The 24,353-nt window shown below is 35.5% G+C and overlaps 1 protein-coding gene and 1 long non-coding RNA gene across 6 annotated transcripts in view; both read right to left on the bottom strand.

Moving 5' to 3' along the window:
• LOC127873039 (uncharacterized) overlaps window positions 1-24,353 on the bottom strand; it is an 87,764-nt gene that overhangs the window by 57,248 nt on the left and 6,163 nt on the right. For 4 of the 5 annotated variants that reach the window (XM_052416598.1, XM_052416600.1, XM_052416597.1 and 1 more), the window contains exons 3-6: window positions 23,928-23,993; window positions 9,040-9,208; window positions 1,000-1,353; window positions 650-722 (exon numbers count right to left, since the gene is read on the bottom strand). In XM_052416598.1, coding sequence (XP_052272558.1) covers window positions 650-722; window positions 1,000-1,353; window positions 9,040-9,208; window positions 23,928-23,993 — 662 coding nt within the window. Of the gene's footprint in view, window positions 1-649; window positions 723-999; window positions 1,354-9,039; window positions 9,209-18,736; window positions 18,882-23,927; window positions 23,994-24,353 lie in introns of those variants that run through there. The other variant, XM_052416601.1, reaches the window with a different exon arrangement.
• LOC127873052 (uncharacterized) lies at window positions 12,367-12,994 on the bottom strand. The gene is made up of 2 exons (XR_008045952.1): window positions 12,750-12,994; window positions 12,367-12,587 (listed from the first exon to the last, which is right to left on the bottom strand). It is a non-coding gene; the product is annotated as an uncharacterized LOC127873052 (long non-coding RNA).

The following is a 24,353-nucleotide window of genomic DNA, read 5'->3' on the forward strand; positions in this document are numbered from 1 at the left end:
TTCCACTATAGCCATGTAAGAAAAACTGTCCACATATGTGTTTCAAAAGACTGGAACCATGTTTGAATTTCGGCCCATATAACATTTGAACAAATGTTCTGAACAAGTGTCCCCCACCCCATCCCCCTTTGACAGACATTGTTTGGAATGGACTGGACTCTTTTATAAACTCTGCCGAGATATCAAAAGCACAACTATTTCAAAAGAGCTGAGATATCATTAGAACAAATATTCTTAGTGAGTTTCATGCAGATTTGGTTAAAAATGTGGCTTCAACAGTGTCAACAAGGTTTCAATATAGCAATTTAAGGAAAACTTCCCAAGTAAGAAAATAATGTTCAAACAATTTCCAATACAATTGGGCTAGACATGTAACTTCAAAAGTGTTCATTAGCTTTTCTATTATTCGATCTAATGACCAGTTTTTGTCCCCAAATGACCAAGTTGAAAAGTATAATTGGGTCAAATGTTCTGACCAAGTTTCATGAAGACAGGAAATTAATGTGGTCTCTACCGTGTTAACAAGGTAAATGTTGACAACACACTGGGGACGACAGTCAAAAGGTGATCACAAAAGAACACCATAAGCTCTGTTAAGGTAAAAAACCTTTCATTAGTTTTGTGTAAATATCGGGCATACAGAACTTACATAAGATCAGTACAAACATCTGACAACTGGTTTCGACCTTGTCCATCAGGGCACCTTGGCATGCATTCATAATCTGAAATAAAATAAGACTGAGAATAAGTCTGATAACAATGTGAAGTTTCATAAAGACATGAGGGCCATTGGCCCTAAGGGCTAAGGCACTCATCTAAGATACAAGGGCACTAAACTTTAAAATGAATTAAACAATACATATCAATTCATCAATCTTTTCATGCATTGGCATCCTCACTCAAGAACTATATAATTCTAATAAATTAAATTAAAGTGTTAATTACAGAGCTATTCAATAAGGAACCTTGACGAGAAAAAGAAAAATGAAATATCCCTACTCAGTGAAACTTCCATGCCCGGACATTCTTTCTTAACACATTCCACCTTCTCATAAAAGCAATATCCTCCTTTAATATGAAATACATCTTTATATTTTGGCTCGTATCCCGCTCTTGCGTCGCAACGACAGAACCCATCCGTCTCCGTCTGAACATTCCATGCCTTATTTCCATGCTCAAGTCCACAGTCTATCTTATAGTTTTCCTTCGTGCATTTGTTGACTTTCATATGAGAACATTTTGAGAAGGTTGAGGACATCAGTTGATCGTTGTCATTGTAGTAATCTTTATTGACACATGGAATGCACTTGACTTCTGCAGGCGTGTTTGTCATGTTGATAAATGGTTCTTCACCTGCATTATTTGTGAATGTTAGAGAGATTCAAAATAGCAAATATGGATAAAATAAATTAGGACTTAAGCTTCTTGTTTTTGTTTTTTAAACCAATAAAACACACACACAAAACCAAATTTAAGGCTTAACAAAGCCATGTGGTGATCTCTAATCAAACATGTACACAAATTTGTAAAAAGAGCTTAAAGCTTTTAAGGCCTCTTACTTCATTCCTATTTCAAACCCCTGATGGACAAAGCGAACTAGAGCTTTGTCACAGACGTGACGAATACCCCCACATGCCGCATTGACACATAATATTTTGCATGTCGTCTTCACAAAAAACAGCGGACACCATGCTCAATTTTTTAAATGCACTAAGTGACCCCTTAACCTAGTTTTTGACCCAGAAAGGCCCATGTTCTAACTTAACCTTAAGATCATCTCCATAAAACTTCTGACCAAGTTTGGTTAAGATCGGATGTAAACTACTTGAATTAGAGAGCGGACACCATGCTGAATGTTAAAAAACGCACTAAGTGACCCTGTGACCTAGTTTTAGGCCCGGATGGCCCATGTTCAAACTTGTCCTAGTGATCATTTAGATAAAACTTGTGACTAAGTTTGGTGAGGATTGGATGAAAACTACTTAAATTAGAGAGCGGACAACATGGTGCGGTTTAAAACGCACTAAGATACCCCGTGACCTAGTTTTTGACCCGGCATGACCCATATTCAAACTTGACCTAGACATCATGTAGATACAACTTCTGACCAAGTTTGGTAAATATTGGATGAAAACTACTTGAATTAGAGAGCGGACAAAATTGTGATGTTTAAAACGCACTAAGTGAGGCCGTGACCTGGTTTTTGACCCAGCATAACCCATATTCAAACTTGCCCTAGACATTATCAAGATACAACTTCTGACCAATTCTGGTGAAGGTTGGATAGAAACTACTTGAATTAGAGAGCGGACAACATGGTACGGTTTAAAACACACTAAGTGACCTCGTGACCTAGTTTTTGACCCAGCATGGCCCATCTTCGAACTTGACCTACACATAATCTAGTTACAACTTCTGACCAAGTGTGGTGAAGATCGGATTAAAACTACTTGAAATAGAGAGCGGACACCATGCTCAATGTGTAAAACGTACTAAGTGACCCTGTAACCTAGTTTTTGGCATGGCCCATGTTCGAACTTGGCCTTCAGATCATCTAGATTAAACTTTTGACCAAGTTTGGTGAAGATCGGATGAAAACTACTTGAATAAGAGAGAGGACACCATGCTGAATGTTATAAAACGCACTAAGTGACCCCGTGACATAGTTTTTGACCCGGCAAGGCCCATGTTCGAACATGGCCTTAAGATCATCTAGATACAACTTCTGACCAAGTTTGGTGAAGATTGGATGAAAACTACTTGAATGAGAGAGCGGACAACATGCTGAATGTTTAAAACGCACTAAGTGACCCCGTGACCTAGTTTTTGACCCGGCAAGGCCCATGTTCGAACATGGCCTTAAGATCATCTAGATACAACTTCTGACCAAGTTTGGTGAAGATTGGATGAAAACTACTTGAATTAGAGTGCGGACAACATGCTGAATGTTTTAAACGCACTAATTGACCCCATGACCTAGTTTTTGACCTGGCAAGGCCCATGTTCGACATTGGCCTAGACATCATGTAGATACAACTTCTGACCAAGTTTAGTGAAGATCGGATGAAAACTGCTTGAATTAGAGAGCGGACACTCAATACGGACCGACAGACAGACCGACCGACAAGTTCACTCCTATATACCCCCTAAACTTCGTTTGTGGGGGTATAAAAAAGGACCATAAAAAAGAAATGTGTATTTGAATGACATGTTACTGGACAATAATTGTCCCTGCAAATTATGGTATTAATTTATCCTGATGAGCATATTAATATTAAGCCAGTTTTTTTTTTCACCTGTAGGGGAATGGTGGCGGGGCCTGTTCAAAGGGGAAAAAATCATCATTTTTTTAGGAAAAGGCGAAATTTAAAAATTCACTCTTTTATACGTAATGATATCTATCATATGAAAACACATGTATGTATGAATGTAATATTCACAGCTGAATGTCTCTGTCCTTTTTCTTAATATGTATCAATGATTTTTTTCAACATTAGTTTCAGACAGTTCAGTCGTTATGCACAGTCTCAATTTTCCTAGCCAATTTGAGTCTAATTGGGATTTTTTAATCGATAAAATGGCAAATTTGAGCATTTTTTATCAAAAAAATGGGCCAAATAAGAATTTTTTTAATCAACAAATATTGACACAATAGAGATACATCAGGCTTTTCCTGGTCATTTCGGGAAAAAATGCATGTCATGTGAAAAGTCCACTGATTTGGGAAAAACTAATTTAATATTACTGTTTATAATAAGAAAAACTCATATTAATTATAGTTATATACTTTGTGAGTTGTTTATGAAATAAATTTGCGATATATTAATCCTAAGACAGTTCTACCCAAAAAAAAAATAATATTTTTTTTTTTTTTTAACTTCTGGAGGGGATTTTTTCTACAAAATTGGGGGAAAATAAAGTCTTTCTTGAGGGGAATGGGCCGAATATCAGCCCCAAAATTGCCATAAAAAAACACTGTAAGCAAATTAATAATAAACAAGACTATTGCCAAGCAATATATGTCCCCTACAGGCTCCACCATTGTCAGAAACTCCACCATTGTCAGATTTTTTTATATATATTTGTTTCCATAGCAACCAGAATTTTTGACGTAGGAACAAAATGGAATGATGTGCATAATCTCCATATTGCCATCCATCCATGTTTCAAGTTTCATGAAAAAATATGAAGAACGTTTTGAGTTATCGCAGGATCCAGATAAACACCATTTTCAGCAGTATTTCTAGTCTATTTGTTGCCATAGCAACCAGAATTTTTGACGTATGAACAAAATGAAATGACATGCATAATGTCAATATTACCATCTATCCATGTTTCAAGTTTCATGAAAAAATATGAAGAACTTTTAAAGTTATCGCAGGATCCAGAAAAGTGTGACAGACAGACAGACTCACAGACAGACACACAGAGTGACTCACTCACTCACAAACCAGAGTGAAACCGGTAGGGGACAACAAAAGCCTATTCATGCAGAACTGATCTAAATTGTGTACAGGGAATATAACTTAATGCTCCAACATTACATCCTTACCTGCTTCATAAAAGTGAATTACAGTGATAGGTGCATAAGACAATAGCACGGCATCGGTGCTTATAAAATACAGGAACTGTCACTGTTGTGTCTGAAATACCCTGGCATGCCACCTTGTCAGAGGACAAAGCCAGTTCAGATTTAACTAGAAATGGCACGGCAGAGGCCAACACGTATCCCCACGCTGTATGTTGTTAGTAAAATGAGTGAAAATCTCTGACCCGACCCCACCCCAACCCCCATAACTTTTGGGTCAGATCAAAATTCCAAATAGTGCACTGTTGCACATATGATGCTCATAGCTACCATGTGTGTAAGTTTCAAGGTTCTAGTGCTAATAGTGTAGGAGGAGATAGTGGCAAGGACGGACAGACGGCGGAGATAACCACATAATCCCCATGCTTTCTCCGTGGGGATAAAAACTGGTTTCCAAACAATGCAAGATATATCGCGTAACAGTCAAACTATAACTTAGAGAAAAAATTCAGCAAGAAACTTCCTGAAGGCAATAACTATGAAATGATGAAGGCAGCATTAACGATTCTTATGTTATTCACTTCATTTCTTTGAGACCTATCTACCTAATATACCAGTTTCACATAACTTACACTGTTACTATTTAAGATATCATGTGAAATCTCAGAACAAGGTTGTACGAGATAACTTTCTTTTCCTATATTATGCAGATGGTGGAGAATGTTGATGATTATTAAATGTATTTCTTTACATTCAGGACAGTTATTACATTATGTGCTTGGTCCATAAATTGATAAGTAATTCTAAAATAAACATCATAACACCTAAATAGTAATTAAACATCATAATATTTAGTACAATTCAAAAATGTTTATAAATTTTATTTCATTATTATAAAAATACAAGTAACAAATTATCATATAAGAGTAAATTTGGTTTGAAAACAAAACATTGATAATTGCTCAAAACATAATTAGCCGCAAAATACAATACATAGTATTATATAACTATAACTCCAGGGCTATAGATAACAAGCGTATTTGCATTATTACACAATTGAAATAACCAAAAACATAATTAAATTCAAAATAAAGCGTACACAAACAAAAATACAAATTTAATAACATAATTCCCTTAAAAAACCTTGCGTCACGAAACTCAATTCTTAAAAACACTGGGCGTATTTTTTAGACTGGCTATTTTCCGTACAAAAATGTACCGGAAAGTTTATCCTATGAAGAAAAGAAGGCAATCTTTCCAGCAGTTATCAATTTTTGGGGTATTATTGTAATAATTTGCAGACCAGTCCAACTTCTACTTTCATTTTTAAGGTGTTCAACTCAAAATGACCCAAAAACGGGTTGCATTGCTTTGAACAGCCATAACTTAATCAATTATGCAGTGATTTTCACGAGCTCGGTCGTATTCAAAGCAAAAATGAATGAACTTTGATCAGAAATTAATTGTTTGTTGTTATGCACAGGTACCTTTTTGAATTCCATTTGTATAAATAATATAGATAATTGTAGATTTTTATTATATTATATATGTCATTCCTTAAATTACCCAATTGAGTTAAAAAAACGGGGTTAAAAAACCCAATTAACCTCAAAAGTAGGGGGTGAACACTTTTACTAAAACTCTATTGAATTTACAAAAACCCAATTGTTGTCAAAAACAGAGGGTGAATTACCCAATATACCCCAAAAGTTATCTATAGCCCTGAACTCTCAATGGTATGGTTTCATGAACTATCGAAAGTGTAAAAGGTGTGTTCAATCAACCACAAGACAAAACACTCTAAAAATTATAGTACATGACACTATTAAAATGTTATATGTTAATTTTATTTAACATGGAATTTCTTTAAAAGTGAAGGAAAATATTGAAGAATTATTTTAAACAAGTTAAAAAAACACGGTGAAACTCAAACTGTCTACATGTCTATGCATGCATATTGAAATCTCTTTATAAGTGATGATGAGTGATTATAATATGGCATTTAATGTTATTAATGTTTATTGCTTGTATTTTTCGGAAACATAATTTAACCCCTTTGTGGTCAAACAAAAATGCTTGTTTTAATTATGTTTTTATATACACTACCGTATACTCTCTATAGGACAACGTAATGACGGAGTTTAATTTTGCCGGTACCCGCTACATCTGTTTAATGTTTTGCAGTAAAAAAATTTTATTGTTTAGATATTAAGCACTTCATTATTCTGTTTAAGCTGTCAAATACCTATACAGTATTTAGTTACTGACAATCTGTTTGGACATACTACTTTCAATTTTTACAATATGTTACATATCTAATTAGAGCAACAGTTGAGTATTTTGAATTAAATTACTCCAAGAAATGACTACTACTACTACTAGAAAACATATGGGTATCATAAATTGTGTTTTAGAGGCAATCAAGGAATTTTCATTTCTGAAGATATTCCAAAAATACGATGTAAATTATTTGCGGATGATGTAGCGAGTTGCTCTGAAACCGCAATTGAACTAAAGCGTCAATTGAAAAGTATTTTTGATTTTCGCCAAATAAGTGGCATGACTGTAAATGAAAAGGAAAAACAAAATAATTATATTCAGAAATGGTGGCCTATTGCGGTCATATGAAAGTTGGTTCCTAAATGAAAATTGTGTAAATGTTACATCAGTGTACAAAAACATGGGTTTACTGTTTACTTCAAAATTAAGTTGGTCCAAGGCCTTATTTGTTGTAACTAGCAAAAATGGTAAGGGAGTTTATTCAACTCGTCAAGATGTGAAACATGTTTATCATTGCTTGAGACAGAAAAATATATTTCGCTTAAAATACCATTCTACTATAGAAATCACTTGCAAAGTTTAGATGTTCCAACCACAAGTTTCTTTTTGAAACTGTACGACATCTTGGTATAGAACATGATCTTAGATATTGAACAAAATGTCAAAATGTAGAAAACACTTGAGTCATTGAGAATGAATTTCATGTATTTTTTCATTTTCCTAAATGTCACGAAGAAAGTAACATGCACCTTTTTTCTTGGTATTGTGGATACAGAGAAGAAATAGATTTTATTGATCTGATAAAAACGAAAAATTATCTAAAATTGAACAAAATTGCATTATTCATATATTTCTTAATGAGCAAAGCATAAACATAAAACTATTCACAACTTATGCATGTATAATGTGACATGCCTTTATTTTGTATTTTGGGCAGGTTGCCTTTAATTACGAAATCAATTGTCTTGTATTGTTTAATCATCAGACATCAGCCACCTGTTGTTTATGACATCATGTTGTTCTTTAGTATTTGTCGGCACAGTATCTGATCGTGGTGAAATAGTGGGTTAGTGCTAAACACAGGAGCAACAGAACCACTATCAATAAATAAGATCATTGATTGATCTTTGATTAAACAATGCGATAAAAATGCTCAAATGAAGCGTCAAAATTTATGCAAACACTTGAAAAAAAACAAGTACTTCAATAAAGAAAATTTATTTAATGGATTGAAACTTATTGTGGGAAGTATATATTTACTATTTATTTATACAATGTCATCTTGTGTTGAAAATATTGTTACATCGCCAAATGTTCCAAACAGTGAAGGGTTGCAATAAGCCATGGCATTAAGTGGCGCGATTAGAAATGTCATAACTTCAGCCTCGTTCTGAAATTCTGCGAGTCACGTGACTTCGCTCTTATTGATTTTGGCTTAATGTGAAAATGGTCTATTTTGTCAAGTTGAAACACAATATAGTTTAAAAATATGCCCTTTACATATTTTAATTGTAATAAATTAATATAGGGCAACTACTTAATAATAGGGAAGCAAGAGTTCTAACTCTTTATAAATGAACATCCCTTTAATGATATTGACCTACTTATCAAGTGTCAAGATGATACCTCTAAAACTGGAGCCATTTTCAAACTCATAATATATGATTAGAACAAATGAGTCGTGTTCTGAGAAAACTGGGCTTAATGCATGTGCGTGAAGTGTCATTCCAGATTAGCCTGTGCAGTCCGCACAGGCTAATCAGGGATGACACTTTTGGCCTAAACTTGATTTTCGGTAAGGAGGGACTTCCTTGAAACTAAAAATACCATAAAAGCAGAAAGTGTCGTCCCTGATTAGCCTGTGCGGACTGCACAGGCTAATCTGGAATGACACTTTACGCACATGCATTTAGCCCAGTTTCCGCAGAACTCGGCTCAAATGTTCTCAGCAAGTTTCATAAAGATTGGAAAACAAATATTGATTTTACAATTTCACAATTTTTTTCTTTAGATGACCTAGTTTGTGACCCCTTATGACCCAGGTATGATAGGACATATGATTTGACAAAGTTTTATTGATTGGGCTATTAAGGTGGCCTCTAAAATGTTGTAGAGGTAAATGTTGACACTGAATGCCAAATGATGGACAAAAGGTGGTGACACAAAAGCTCACCCTAAGCACATTGTACTCAGATGAGCTAGAAAGGTATGTTATAACTAAAACATCATACCTTTTTTGCACCGTATTGGGATGGCGCATACATTGAAAAACTGATTTTCAAGATATCCAAATGCACGCGCGCAGTGGTACGTGTATGGAGCGGAACAGTTCATCCGTTGTGCAGCACAATACCAATCACATGAACCGTATTTATGACAGTAATTGTCAAATTTTTCATCCTGAAAAAAAATATTGTCCTACCAATTTATTATTATTTATACGTATTTACAGTTGCAATATAAACAAGCACTTTGTAACAGACAAAACCGCAGTCCTTTACTGGGTCAATGTTATCTGAGTAGGAACATGATATCCATTTTTTAATCAACCCAACTCAAGTACTTGTTATGTTATTTTTATTTATTATTTATATAATTCCTATATCCACAAACAAAGTTTCATCATCCAAGCTTGAGTTCACTTATTTTATCGCAGGACCCAGAATCGGACGGACATTCAGACTCATGGACTGTTGGATCTGGGGGTAAACCAATAGTCTCTTTCCCGTAACACTAGTAGGGTACTAATCACCAAATTATAATAAAGTGCCAAACAGTTGAGCTAATGTTCTCACAGAAATTGCCCCTTGTATTTAACTGTTCTTTGCTATGTTTCAGCACCTGACAGCATTTTTTTTAACAACAATCATTTTTGAAATCATCCAATACCATAACAACACTTTTTTAACGTTCTTAGAATTTTCCTAACAAGTGGGTCAAAAATGTGAATTCTAGACTGTTAAAAGATTTACTATAAACACAAATGAAAACTTATCACCTCATGCAGACCAGAACCATATTTTTTCTACTGAAAAATCAGAAGAACAAAATGTTCTGACAAAACAGGGTTTACATTAGACAAATTTGCCTTAAACACATATATTTGGCTACATTTTTTGCATAAGACTACATAGAACAGTCAAAAACTATTAGAATTTCTAAAGTTTATGGCAAATTTGGCCAAAGGAATTATTTAACTCAAACAAAAGCAGTGTTCAAGAAACACAATGCCCCCTACTGCGCCACTTTGAAGCCATATATTTGACCTTTGACCTCGAAGGATGACCTTGACCTTTCACAACGCAAAATGTGCAGCTTCATGAGATACACATGAATGCCAAATATCAAGTTGCTTTCTTCAATATTGCAAAAGTTATGACCAAGGTTAAATTTTTGGGACAGACCAAAAACATACAATGACAGACAGACAGGCCAAAAACAATATACCCCCGATCTTTGGCTCCGGGGGCATAAAAAATTCCTGACTAGAAAAAGAGTTTGGATGGAGATATTGTGATGCAAAGTTATTTTTTTTGTTAGCTTATATACAGACAGAGGTTGGCATTGTATTTTTAGCAAGTATTATTAGGGCTTTAAATAACAATTATTATCACTGTAACAAACATAAAATGATTAATTTGTTTTACAACATATTTACAAACACAACCAACAGTACATGTTCTATCCACTTGGGTCCGTTTTTATCAATCCAAAGTATACCAGGTTCACAAAACAAAGAGAATATATCACTAATAGCTAAAGGCAACTATTTATATAATAATCATTATTCCTGTTTCAAACCTGTATTTTATAATGTATTTTTCAAAACATCAACAACGATAAACACCAGTACATGTTTGACACACATGAGTCAAGTTAGATCGTCAACACATATACTGTTTTCACAAAGCACACAATACAACCACCTGTTTAAGTAATATGGGATAAAGCTTTATGCTTGTTAAAATGTTAATTTGTATAGCTGATAGGACATCTTAATCCCATTTAGGCCATAGAAAATAAATTCCTATATTATCATCCCCGCCCGCTCCTCGAAAATTGTTCCGCCCAAACGTTTTTTATTAGAAACAAGATGTGTTTGTGAAACACAATGTCCCCCTATATGATGTTTGACCTTGAAGGATGAATTTGACCTTGTGAAGGATGACCTTGACCTTTCACCACTCAAAATGTGCAGCTCCATGAGATACACATGCATGCCAAATATCAAGTTGCTATCTTCAATATTGCAAAAGTATTCATAAAATAAGCGATTTGGGCCACATATATTTGACCTCTGACCTTGAAGGATGACCTTGATCTTGACCTTTCACCACTCAAAATGTGCAGCTCCATGTGATGCACATGCATGCCAAATATCAAGTTGCTATCTTCAATATTGCAAAAGTATTTATAAAATAAGCGATTTGGGCCACATATATTTGACCTCTGACCTTAAGGATGACCTTGACCTTTCACCACTCAAAATGTTCAGCTCCAAGAGATACACATGCATGCCAAATATCAAGTTGCTATCTTCAATATTGCAAAAGTATTCATAAAATGAGCGATTTTGGCCACATATATTTGACCTCTGACCTTGAAGAATGACCTTGACCTTGACCTTTCACCACTCAAAATGTGCAGCTTCATGAGATACACATGCATGCCAAATATGAAGTTGCTATCTTCAATATAGCAAAAGTCATTGCAAAATGTTAAAGTTGGCGCAAACAGACCAACAGACCAACAAACCAACAGACAGACAGGGCAAAAACAATATGTCCCCCACTACAATAGTGGGGGACATAAAAATTTATTCCGTAACAAAAATTGACCCGCAAAATACTGAGGACAAAACGGCTGAGATTACGAAAATAGCAAATCGGCAACTCAATGTCTCCAAGACGCTTATTGCTTTTGAACGGCGCATGAGCGTCGTCTGAAATTTTTAGTGATCGAGCGCAAACAACAACAAAATGTTTCTTATTTTGAGGTGTAAAAACGGCGTTTCAACCCTAAAAGATTGCTGGTGTCAAAATGTGCAGAAACTTTAACTCTTGCAGACCTGTACGATGAGTTCATTTGTGGTTCGTATGATTTAGCCCAATCGTTGAAAGTTGACCACCCGAAAATTGTCTGTGCCTTCGTCGGCCGAAATAAATTAGAATTGACACAGGTGTCACCCGATGTTACAGTAAGTCAAGCTGTCGACTGACTAGGAAATTTTATTCTGTTCTGTTACAGATTTGTATTTTCTTTAATACTTTGTCTAGTCAATGTTTCATTGAATGTCAGAATATGTTTAAAATGATATTAAAAGGGTAAAATAAAACACAATAGTCAAATTTTGATAATGTATTTCTTTTATTCTATATAATTTTACATACATATAGGCGTTATGCATATAAACCAACAAATTCGTGAACATTTCATTACATACATATTGGTCCGACACATAAAATGAAAAATAAAAAATAACAAGGGACAAAATTGTCACAAAACCAGGTTTTCATTGTGAAAAAAAATCTGATAAAGGGAGAAAACTCAAACTGAACTTTTGAAATGACCAAAAAAAATTAACCCCCTTTGTAAGTTTTTTTTTTTTTTTTTAAATCTATTTTTAGTCGTGGCGACCTTGACATTGGAGATATTGACGTGATTCTTTCGTGGGACACACCGTCCCATGATGGTGAACAAATGTGCCAAATGATTTTAAAATCTCACAATGAATGACATAGTTATGGCCAGGACAAGCTCATTTATGGCCATTTTTGACCTTTGAACTCAAAGTGTGACCTTGACCTTGGAGATATCGACGTAATTATTTCGCGCGACACACCGTCCAATGATGGTGAACAAATGTGCCAAATGATTTTTAAATCTGACGATGAACGACATAGTTATGGCTCGGACAAGCTCATTTATGTCCATTTTTGACCTTTGAACTCAAAGTGTGACCTTGACCTTGGAGATATCGACGTAATTATTTCGCGCGACACACCGTCCAATGATGGTGAACAAATGTGCCAAATGATTTTAAAATCTGACAATGAACGACATAGTTATGGCCCGGACAAGCTTATTCCGCCAGCCCGCCAGCCAGCCAGCCCGCCAGCCAGCCCGCCCGCATTCGCCAATCTAATAACCAGTTTTTTCCTTCGGAAAACCTGGTTAAAAACCCACCCGCCCAATTTTCCCCAAAATTTAAATGAGAATCAAGGTATTTATTTTCTATTGCCTTTAGTAATATAAAAATTGTCTACACATTGTTATTTGTGTATAAAATGTTCAAAGTTATACAAATATTTTATAAGCGAGCATATTTAATAGTAAATCTTGTTACAAAAGAAGATAACAATTAATAAAATATGTTATACAGATTTATGCCTATTTAATTGATTAAAGTTGTATTTGTATTGTCAAGTTTGAATTCAATACCTGCAGTAGAAACAATGATATGAACATGTAAATTTATCTTAACCAGAGCATTACTCAAAAGCCAACATAACATTTGGATGAGGACTTCTGTATTTTCCGGTATAAGTTGCACAGAAGCTAAAGACTCATTCCCTAATTTATAATAAATAAGACGCACTGAACTACAGGATGCACAAAAAGGACCAGATAGAGGGGGTTAATATCTAGATTAATTATTGAAAGTTTAACAAGAGCTGTTTCAGAACACCCTCTAATGCACTTTTAAGCCACACAGCAGCTGTAACCAAATTGAAACAAGAGTGCCAAACTGTCACAAGATATGCCCGTTTGAAGGTTTTGGACATCATCTAGACACAACTTCTGACCAAATTTGGTGAAGATCAGAGGAAAACTACTTCAATTAAAGAGCGGACATCATGCTTAATGCTTGAAATGCACTAAGTGACCTCATGACCTAGTTTTTGACCCTGCATGACCCATATTTGACATTGACCTACATATCATGTACACACAATTTCTGAACAAATTTGGAGATCGGATAAAAAACTACTTCAACTAGAGAGCAGACACCATGCTAAATCCTTGAAATGCACAAAGTGACCGTGTGACCTAGTTTTTGACCCGGCATGACCCATATTCGAACTTGACCTATATATTGTCTAGATACAACTTCTGACCAAGTCTGGTGAAGATCGGATGAAAACTATTTGAAATAGAAAGCGGAAACTGCTGTGGATGCCGACCGCCCGCCCGCCTGCCGCCCGCCAAGGGTGAAACTATAATACGTCCCATTTTGAAAAACGGGCATATAAAAATCACGACAAAGAAAGCAGTTTATTGATATCTGAAAAATTTACAGGAAATTGGCCGCATCTGAAAGAAATCCAAAAGGAAAATAATACTTCATCTTTAAGTCATTAACCGGCTAGGTAGACTCGCAGACCAAAAATCAGCTGAAAATCTCTAACGTAATTTATAAAAAAATCCAGAAAACTATTATTAAAGAGAACATTTCTAACTCAAAGGCCCATAACTTTGCCAAAAATCAATGGACCAGAACGATTCTCACACTTCGCCTGAAAGTCATGAAATACTCAAATACCAAAAATCAGCTAAATATCTGAAAGCATATTGTAAAATTATAATATTTGTTTAAAAAAATCAGGAAAACGGTTTCTATAAACAAAATTTCTAAGTCAAAGGCCTATAACTTCACCAACAAGAGATGTGTTTGTCAGAAACACAATGCCCCCTGCTGCGCCGCTTTGATTTTTTTTTTCTTTTTATCATTTGGCAGGTATAGATAATTATCTCCCTTTAAAGCTTATTTCTTCTCTTGGATTTGTTTTTTTGACGTTTGACCTTGAATGATGACCTTCACCTTTTATCAATCAAAATGTGCAGCTCCATGAGATACACATGCATGCCAAATATCAAGTTTCTATCTTCTATATTGCAAAAGTTATCGCAAAACTTTAACCAATGTTAAAGTTTTGGGACAGACAGACAGGAAAAAAAACAATATGCCCACCGATCATTTGATCCGGGGGCATAAAAAATCAATGGACCAAAATCATTGACTTATGAGGCTTACTTCACAAACAAGAGGGCCAAGATGGCCCTAGTTCGCTCACCTGAGAGGAGTCGGTTCATTAAATCTTTACCAAATTCAAACTTGACCTAGATATTGTCCAGACAAACATCCTGGTCAAGTTTCATCATTATTTCATCTGCGAGTCATGATCAATGTACCTTTGAAGTTTCATGATCCTAGGCGTAAGCATTCTTCAGTTATCATTCAGAAACCATTTTTCTAAGTTGAGTCACCGTGACCTTGACAGCCATTGTGTGAATACGTTTTTTGGCATTGTTACCTTGACCTTTGACCTAGTGACCTGATAATCAATAGGGGCCATGATCAATATACCTATGAAGTTTCAAGAACCTAGGCATTAGCATTCTTGAGTTATCATCCAGAAACCATTTTACTATTTCAGGTCACCGTGACCTTGACCTTTGACCTAGTGACCTGAAAATCAATAGGGGTCATCTGCGAGTCATGATCAATGTATCTATGAAGTTTCATGATCCTAGGCATAAGTGTTCTTGAGTTATTATCCGGAAACCATTTTACTATTTCAGGTCATCATGACCTTGACCTTTGACCTAGTGACCTGAAAATCATCAGGGGTCATCTGCTAGTCATGATGAATGTACCTATAAAGTTTCATGATCCTTGGCATAAGCGCTCTTGAGTTATCATCCGGAAACCATCTGGAGGACGGACGGACCGACATGAGCAAAACAATATACCCCCTCTTCTTCGAAGGGGGGGGGGGGGGGGGGGGGGAATGAGAAAACTTCCCCCCTCCCAGCAGCCATGTTATTCAACTGACCAGAACCATTTTTGAACTCAACTCTCGTATCAAGGAAACAAATGTTCTGAGCAAATTTCATGAAAATTGGGCCAAAAATGTGCCTTCTACTGTGTTCACATGTTTTTACTATATACATATAGAGAAAAATGCCCCGCCCACTGGCGGCCATGTTTTTTCACCGATCCCGACCATTTTCAAACTAGTCCGAGATATCAATAAAACCAATGTTTTGACCAACTTTCATGATGATTTGGCAAAAATTGTGACTTCTAGAGTGTTTACAAGGTTTCTCTATAGCCAAATAGGGAAAACTGCCACCATATACATATAGAAAAAAATGCCCCACCTCCTGGCAGCCATGTTTTTCCACCGATCACGACCATTTTCGAACTCGTCCGAGACATCAATTGAACCAATGTTTTGACCAACTTTCATGATGATTGGGCTAATATTGTGACTTCTAGAGTGTTTACAAGGTTTCTCTATAGCCAAATAAGGAAAACTGCATTGCCCACTGGCGGCCATGTTTTTCAACGAATCGGAACCACTTTTGAACTCAAGATATCATTAAGACAAACATTTTGACAAAGTTACATGAAGATTGGGCATGAAATGTGACTTCTACAGTGTTTACAAGGTTTTTCTTTTTTTTGACCTAGTGACCTAGTTTTTGACCCGGCACCATCCAGTTTCAAACTCGGCCGAGATTTCATTGGGACAAAGCTTCTGACCAAGTTTCATGAAGATGGGACAAGAAATGTGGACTCTAGAGTGTTTACGAGCAAATGTTAACGGACAAACGGACGGACATACGACGGACAAAGACCGGTCACAAAAGCTCACCTGAGCAATCAGGTGAGCTAAAAATCTATGGACCGAAACTCCCACTTTATCTGTAAGTCATTTAGGTAGCTTCACACACCAAATATCAGCAAAATATCTAAAAGTGTTTCTTTAAAAAAAAATCTTAGTCAAAGGCCAATAACTTCGTCAAAAATCAATAGACTGGAACAAAACTCACACTTCATCTGTAAGTCATGTTGGTAGACTCAAGCAACAGTGAAACCTTTTATTTTTGTCAGCATGAAATTTTGTCATTTTTCACAAAATAACTATTTTGTCAGCACTTAAATTGGCACATTTCTGATTTTGAAAAAATTAATAAACAAGAGCTGTCAACATAGGATGACATATGCCCCCTATAAACCCTTTGATAGAAGTTATGAGCATTTTTCGAAACCTTAACGCAGATATCGAAACCTAACGCGGATCCTAAGTTCAAGGTCAAGGTCACAGGGGTCAAAATTTGAAAGGCCTTGTGCATATACACATGCATGCCAAATATGAAGGTTATATCTCAAGGGACATAAAAGTGCTGAGCATTTTTCAAAACCTAAATGCAAAGTGTGACGGAAAGACAGACAAAAGGACAGACGGTTTGATCCCTATATGCCTTCCTTCGGGGGCTTAAAAATTCATCAGTCAATATCCGATTTGTTTGTTATACACATCGTGGCGGGGAAAGGGGGAGTACACTTGGGAGTCACTTTCAGGAGGTGGGACCTGTTTATCACAGGCCAGTTAACTACTCTTTGTTATCAGGTGATAGTAATGGACCCTCATTATAGTATGCCATTTACAAGTTCATTGTTAAAAGAAAAAAAAAACACATATCAAACACCATTGCTGAAGCATTGAGGTTTCTTAGTATCATACTCTATCAAATGCATAGTCCTGGCGAAGAGGCCTTATATTTATCATTGGTTGATATATTTACATCATTACATGGTTGTAAACTTTTATACTTATCAGAACATATTAAATTTCAGGGATGTGATATAATAGGCGACACAGGGGAGGAAAATGCCCTACTACCCTTACATGGTTCAACTAAACTCTTCATTTCTATGTAGATCCAGCAAGGTTTACAACTATTTGTAAATTAAGTGTGACAATGAAAGGGGGGAAATCAGCTGAAAAGAGGAAAAATCACACCCCTGTATTAATTAACACAATACCAAGAGTCAGTATAATGTATAACCAGAAATTATGGACAAAAATCAGCAAAGAGTTGCATTCGCAAATTGTCAAAACAGTACAGGTCGCCATGGCGTATTGGATATGGTGTCCACCTTGTGATCGGGAGGTCACAGGTTGAATCATCAACGTGAGAGCGTTCTTAAGATCTCCCTCATAGAGATCAATTACTGGTTCTAGTCCAAGGAAAAAGACTCGAAAGCATTTAAATAAGCGTTTGGCTCTATGTGCAAGCAAGCTAAAAGTAAAAGGTTTAAATTAAAACATTGTTGTCTACATAAAACGTCAATTAACCTGCTAAGAATGTTTTCACAACACCCAAAACTAAATCCAGTTTTTTGTTTAATCATAGTATACATTACAGTAAATGATTAAATAATTCCTAATTCCAAATAATTTGCTATAAATAATGTTGTTAAAATGAACTATGAAACTTTTAAGCAAATTCACTTTCATCTGTGATTTGTTTTTTTGCAAAAATCTATACACCCAAGTTTTCCATGCAGATGATGTGTTCTTGTACATGTTCAGCATAATTTTTATTTGTTTTGCAAATTAAACTATGCTCATGAAATTTTCAGGCGAAAACAGCTGCTTGCCATCATCTGTCTCCTAAGTAACTGGCTATAATATGATATTGGAAGGAGCACATTGTAGGTACCAATGAATGTGGTAGTTTTAACAAATTCAACAAAATGCCACAAAACCACTGATATATTTGATTGTTAGTGACAGAGGGCAATAATTATTCATGCATAACTGGTTTAAACCTTTCACAACAATCTTTAGTGCATCTTTAGTGCCTACGTCCATAATGTGAATTGCGTAAACATTTACGGTAATGTGATGATTTTTATAACTACTTCAGAATTTTAGGGAAATTGTCTTACCAAAAGAGTCTAAATTCAATCTGTTTGTTTTGACTGTTTGTTTGTTGTTTTTGTTATAAGTCATTAAAAATGTCACATTTGGGTTAATCTTTAAGAAAAATTGTAATAAATAAATTCAATGGGAAACTACTTTTATCTTGAGTTGTCATATTTTATATTGTTTTGAATGTACAATAATATACCGTAGGTTTCCACGTATAGCGCGCAGTGATTTACCTCCAAAATTCAAATTAAAAAGCTGATGCGCGCTATACATTGATACAACGCTATCCTGGCTGCTAAATTGGTAAAAAATATGTTGTGGCCGTAAATAATCAAAATGGCCGCCATGTTTTTATCCAGAAAACTACCACCCTATAATCGTACAGACTGAGGGGCCATTGTCGAAACAACAAGAAGTCGCTACTGGTAGATATGAATGTGGTAGAAGAAGTTTTGGTCAAAAATAAATTTGTTTGAATAAACTTGCGGACATTTCTGTTTGTGTTTGTGTTTTTACACTTCTTTATTGATGAATTCCGATGGGGATTGTTGTCGACATTCCGGAAAGCAGGCAAGGGTAGGTGCAAACGAGGTCTTTTTTGCGGGTAACGGTAGGTGTGAAAGGGGGTCATTTTGCACTTCCTAATTGGCAGATGTTATTGAGTAATATGTGCCACGACTTGTTAAGACGCTAATTGACATTTGAGATACTAATTGACACTTGAGAACGTGAAGATATGCAATTGCATTTTGTGTGTATAAATATTAAACGTTTAACAGTGGTGTACCTCAACAACTGAATCCCTGTCTCCCATGCGACATTAAAATTTCCCGGTAATGCCCATGCTTTACCCGAGGAAAAATCACACGATGTACACTAATTCTTATTTTCTCACGTTTTTCACGAAATGCACGTGGACTGTTAATCTTTTGCTAGAAAATTACAAAATTGTCAGAAAAGTATAGTGCTATGCAACCCATGCTCCTAATCATAATGACGCTTCCTATTTTGAATGCTTAATTAAGCTTTCCAATGCCCTGGATTATTGGATTGTGCAATAGTAAAATGGCAGCCATTTTCGGTACGATTTGGTGGTTTTATTGTCTTTAAATATTTTGTTCTCCATTTTTGCATTTAAAAAACAGCCTGCACGCTATACACGGGAGCGCGCTATACGTGGAAACCTACAGTACCTTGCTGTACTCTCATACAATATGTTTAGTAGTGTGTAACCGATGGTACAGGTAATGATTATCCCTCCTGCATTTATGCAATTCTGACGTAAAAAAAAGAAATTCTGAATTTTACTGTGTCTATATATAAGGCCCATTAAAATATAACATGCAGGAAACTTTTGTCTGGTAAAAAATGCCTCATACACATCCAAAAAATACGGTTTAGCTCAGACTTTTCAGTGAATATTGATCTGTTGATTCTAATTTTACTAGAGCAAAGTACCCTTATTTCGACAGTTTAAGGTTAAAATGTGTATACCAATTTGTATGATCGGCATCCTCCTTACTTCGACATACCATTAACGTAACTTATTGCATCCCGCGCTTTTTAAGTGTTGACTGTCAGGTGAGGATGCTTTATATGTATCGTATTTACTTAAAACTTTAACGAAGTATGAAATCGTTATTTCGACATGGTGCCCCTTATTTCGACACCCCTAGTTTGTTTAAAAAAATGCAAAGAAAACAAAAATTCTTTCCATGGAACAGATAATTACCACAACCTTTAAAAATTGTAATTAATGTATTCCGCTTGTTAAGTCTTTGATTTATAATTTATTAAGAGCACCTCTTGCACTATGTGGCGTACGGTCGTATGTTACACCCGATAATTGTTTCCATACGCCGATAACAAAACCCATGATGTCCACCGTACTTCCTAAAAATTGGTAATATGCCGAAAATTGCAACGTCACGTAAGCTGTCGATTAAAATGCTTCAATCAACACTGCTTTATCCAGACTCAATTTGTTTTGCACATGTCTCGATCAGTCTTAACTCAGCCTCCTTTCCAATACGATTGGCGCAGTCTCACAGTAGACACCTGTGTATTGATGAATTGTAGCAGACGACAATCTTAACACATTCGCTGTTCCAGTTAGGGGGACAGCGCTTAATTGAAGTAAATACTTGTTTATTGTCACGATGTTTTGATAACAATAACGTGTGAATGTCAGCAAAGAAGTTGAGACCCCGTCTTCGACCCTGTTTGGCGAAAAGTTGTTTATTGTTGTAACAGTTAGTAGGCCTGCACCATTGTTTCAATTATGAACATTGCGACCCGTTTGTAACTTGTCAAAATATTTAAATTGGCAAACACAGATATGACTTTGACAAAAATATTGAACCTGTACCATTTATCATTCGTGTTCAGAATGTCACAATGTATGCTTGCCGATTTTGGCATTCCACTTTTGACGAAACAGAAATAAGAAATTGATTAAAATAAATGAATCTACAAAATCAGAAAAACAAAAACAAACCAATCGAAACACCTAAGTCCCATGTTTTTCAGGCGACTTGGTTAAACCAGTTTGACTGGTTGGTGTAAAACGAAAAGAACAAACGCATCTTTTGCAAAATCTGCTGTGCAACAGGAATGCAAGATTCATTTACCAAGATATGGAACTGGTATTAGTTGCAATAATCAAACTCCCAGCTATTGACCCTCTGGGTCGCTGTACGTATGTACTCATAAAATCTCAAGAGCATTCAAAAAGCACTAGAGCTGGTATGTACATGTTATATTAAATTACACAGTAATGGTGTTGATCTATATATCTATATATAATGAAAAGATTACATAAGGCAATGCCTAATAGTTATTTAGTTATATTACTCGCTATGTCGAATTTACGGTCCAAACGATTTTTGTTATCCTAACTTCGACATCCCTGCATTGGCCGCTAAAAAGCTCACGGCTATGTAGAACTGTTTAAAAATATCATATTCCATGTTTGTTTTTCAGTTCTCGCTACAAATTAAAACGTATTCCTGCAAATAAAACAAAAGGAGACTAACAATTGGTTGCTGCATGTCTTACAGCTTTGTATAAGGGCCACAATCGCATAAAAACACAAAACAATCCGTGTTATTTAACCTTGGTTTGCAGAAAAAAAACACAAATTTTATGGGTGAAATAATTTGATGATGTCAGAAATATGTGACGTCATCATAAAAAACTTAAATTGACTAGAACACACAACGCACTAGGCTAAATTAGATAAAAAATGTCAACGCATGTCGAAACAATGGACATGTCGACATTAGGGTACTTTGCTCTATTTTCTTTTTTAATTTATTGATATTTTTCAGCATGAAATATTGTTTTCAATGTAACAAATTTGGACAGTCCTGAAAATTTGTCTGAATACAAACCCTTCACTGAAACAAGTTAAAAGGAAACAGTCCAATCTAGAAAGTATCATTTCAGATTTTTTTGCTATCCTGCAAAGCTCAACCATATCCCATCTTTCAACAGGTTTACGAACGCCCAAACCAATAAATGTTTACCAGACAGAATTAGATATGAGATGAGAAATAATCTAACTGAACTCCAGAGAAAAAATAAAACAAATCCACAAAATTTAACTTACCAGAAAATCCTAGCATGAAAGTTTAACATAAAAATAATTGATTACATTTCCAAACTGTGGATGCAAAACAAAAAAATTATGGTCAGTCAATGTAGGGAAATATCAAGGGCAAAATACCAAGCTTCTGTGCCCTCATCTGTTTTGCATTTTTTCACCATCACCTTACTGCCCTTGTAGAGAAGTCAACACATTAGGTATGAAACTGTTTAGAAGTTAAAAAATATATTGACAAATATTTATATTCAAATTAAAAGACCAAGCTAAACAAGAGGGCCATAATGGCCCTGAATCGCTCACCTGACTAACCAAATACAATCCCAACCCAGATTTCATCAAGATAAACATTCTGACCAAATTTCATAAAGATTGGATGAAAACTGTGACCACTATTGTCTACACAAGGTTTTTCGATTATTTGACCTAGTGACCTAGTTTTTGACCCCAGGTGACCCAAATACAATCGCAACCTTAATTTTATCAAGATAAACATTCTGATCAAATTTTATAAAGATTGGATGAAAACTGTGACCTACATTGGCTATACAAGGTTTTTCTATTATTTGACCTAGTGACCTAGTTTTTGACCTAGTGACTTCATTTTTAACCCAGTGACCTAGTTTTTGACCCCAGATGACCCAAATACAATCCCATCCCAGATTTCATCAAGATAAACATTCTGACCAAATTTCATAAAGATTGGAAGAAAACTTTGACCTCTACTGTCTACACAAACAAATTGTTGAGGGTTTTTCTATTATTTGACCTAGTTTTTGTTCTCAGATGACCCAAATCGATCCCAACCCAGATTTCATCAAGATAAACATTCTGACCAAAATTCATTAAGATTGGATGAAAACTGCGACCTCTATTGTCTACACAAGGTTTTTCTATTTTTTTACCTAGTTTTTTACCTAGTGACTTAGTTTTTGACCCCAGATAATCCAAATACAATCCCAACCCAGATTTAATCAAGATAAACATTCTGACCAAATTTCATAAAGATTGGATGAAAACTGTGACATCTACTGTCTACACAAGGTGTTTCTATTATTTGACCTAGTTTTTGACCTTGTGACCTAGTTTTTGACCCCAGATGACCCAAATACAATCCCGACCCAGATTTCATCAAGATAAACATTCTGACCAAATTTCATTGAGATATGATGAAAACTGTGACCTCTACTGTCTACACAAGGTTTTATTATTTTTAACCTTGTTTTTGACCTAGTTACCTAGTTTTTGACCCAGATGACCCAAATACAATCCAAACCCAGATTTCATCAAAATAAACATTTTTTTTATTATTTGACCTAGTTTTTGACCTAGTGACCTAGTCTTTGACCTCAGATGACCCAAATACGTTCCCAACCCAGATTTCATCAATATAAACATTCTGACCAAATTTCATAAAGATTGGATGAAAACTGTGAACTCTACTGTCTACACAAACAAATTGTTGACGGACACACGCAAGCACACACACACCTACGCACGCACGCACATACAGACGCCGGACATCACACAGTCACATAAGCTCACTATGTCACTTCGTGACAGGTGAGCTAAAAAACTTAATAACAAATGTGAAACTAAGAAATTCATATGATTTTGGACTTCAATATTAAATGTCACCATACTGATGCTTTCCAACCTGCCCATTTTAGCAGCAACCTGATCCTGCTGTGCTCCTAGACAATGCTGTATTTATCACAAGAACTTGATTATACATGTACTGGAAGTAAATTGGAAGTAAATTGAAAAGCTATCTCTGGAAAGCTACCTTGAATTTTTGACATGTTTGCACACATGCGACTTCTGGAACATAGGCGGCGTGTGCGAACTGCATCTGGAATTGAATGGTAGTTGAATTTAATAAGTGCATGGTCAAGCACAGTATATAATTCAAAGCATCTACTGGGCTCATGCTGACATAAAAAGAACAATGTCTTAACCAGCAATAGATTAGTCAAGCTTCAATAAAGATACACAGTTCAACTGTAAAACATTAAGACAATCTGAACAAAAGAGTAAACTGAATTTGACAAGCTCATTAATAGAAGTGCATTTAAAGATATTTAAGTTAAATGCTTCAAATATGATAGGACATTCTAGGACTTCAACATGCATATGTAGGAATTCATGTTCAAGTAGTATTGTACTTTAAAAACATGCTGTATATTAAAATCAAATGGCATGAACTTTCAAT

The sequence above is a fragment of the Dreissena polymorpha genome, chromosome 3 (genome assembly GCF_020536995.1).
Source record: "Dreissena polymorpha isolate Duluth1 chromosome 3, UMN_Dpol_1.0, whole genome shotgun sequence".
Classification (NCBI taxonomy): Eukaryota; Metazoa; Mollusca; class Bivalvia; order Myida; family Dreissenidae; genus Dreissena; species Dreissena polymorpha.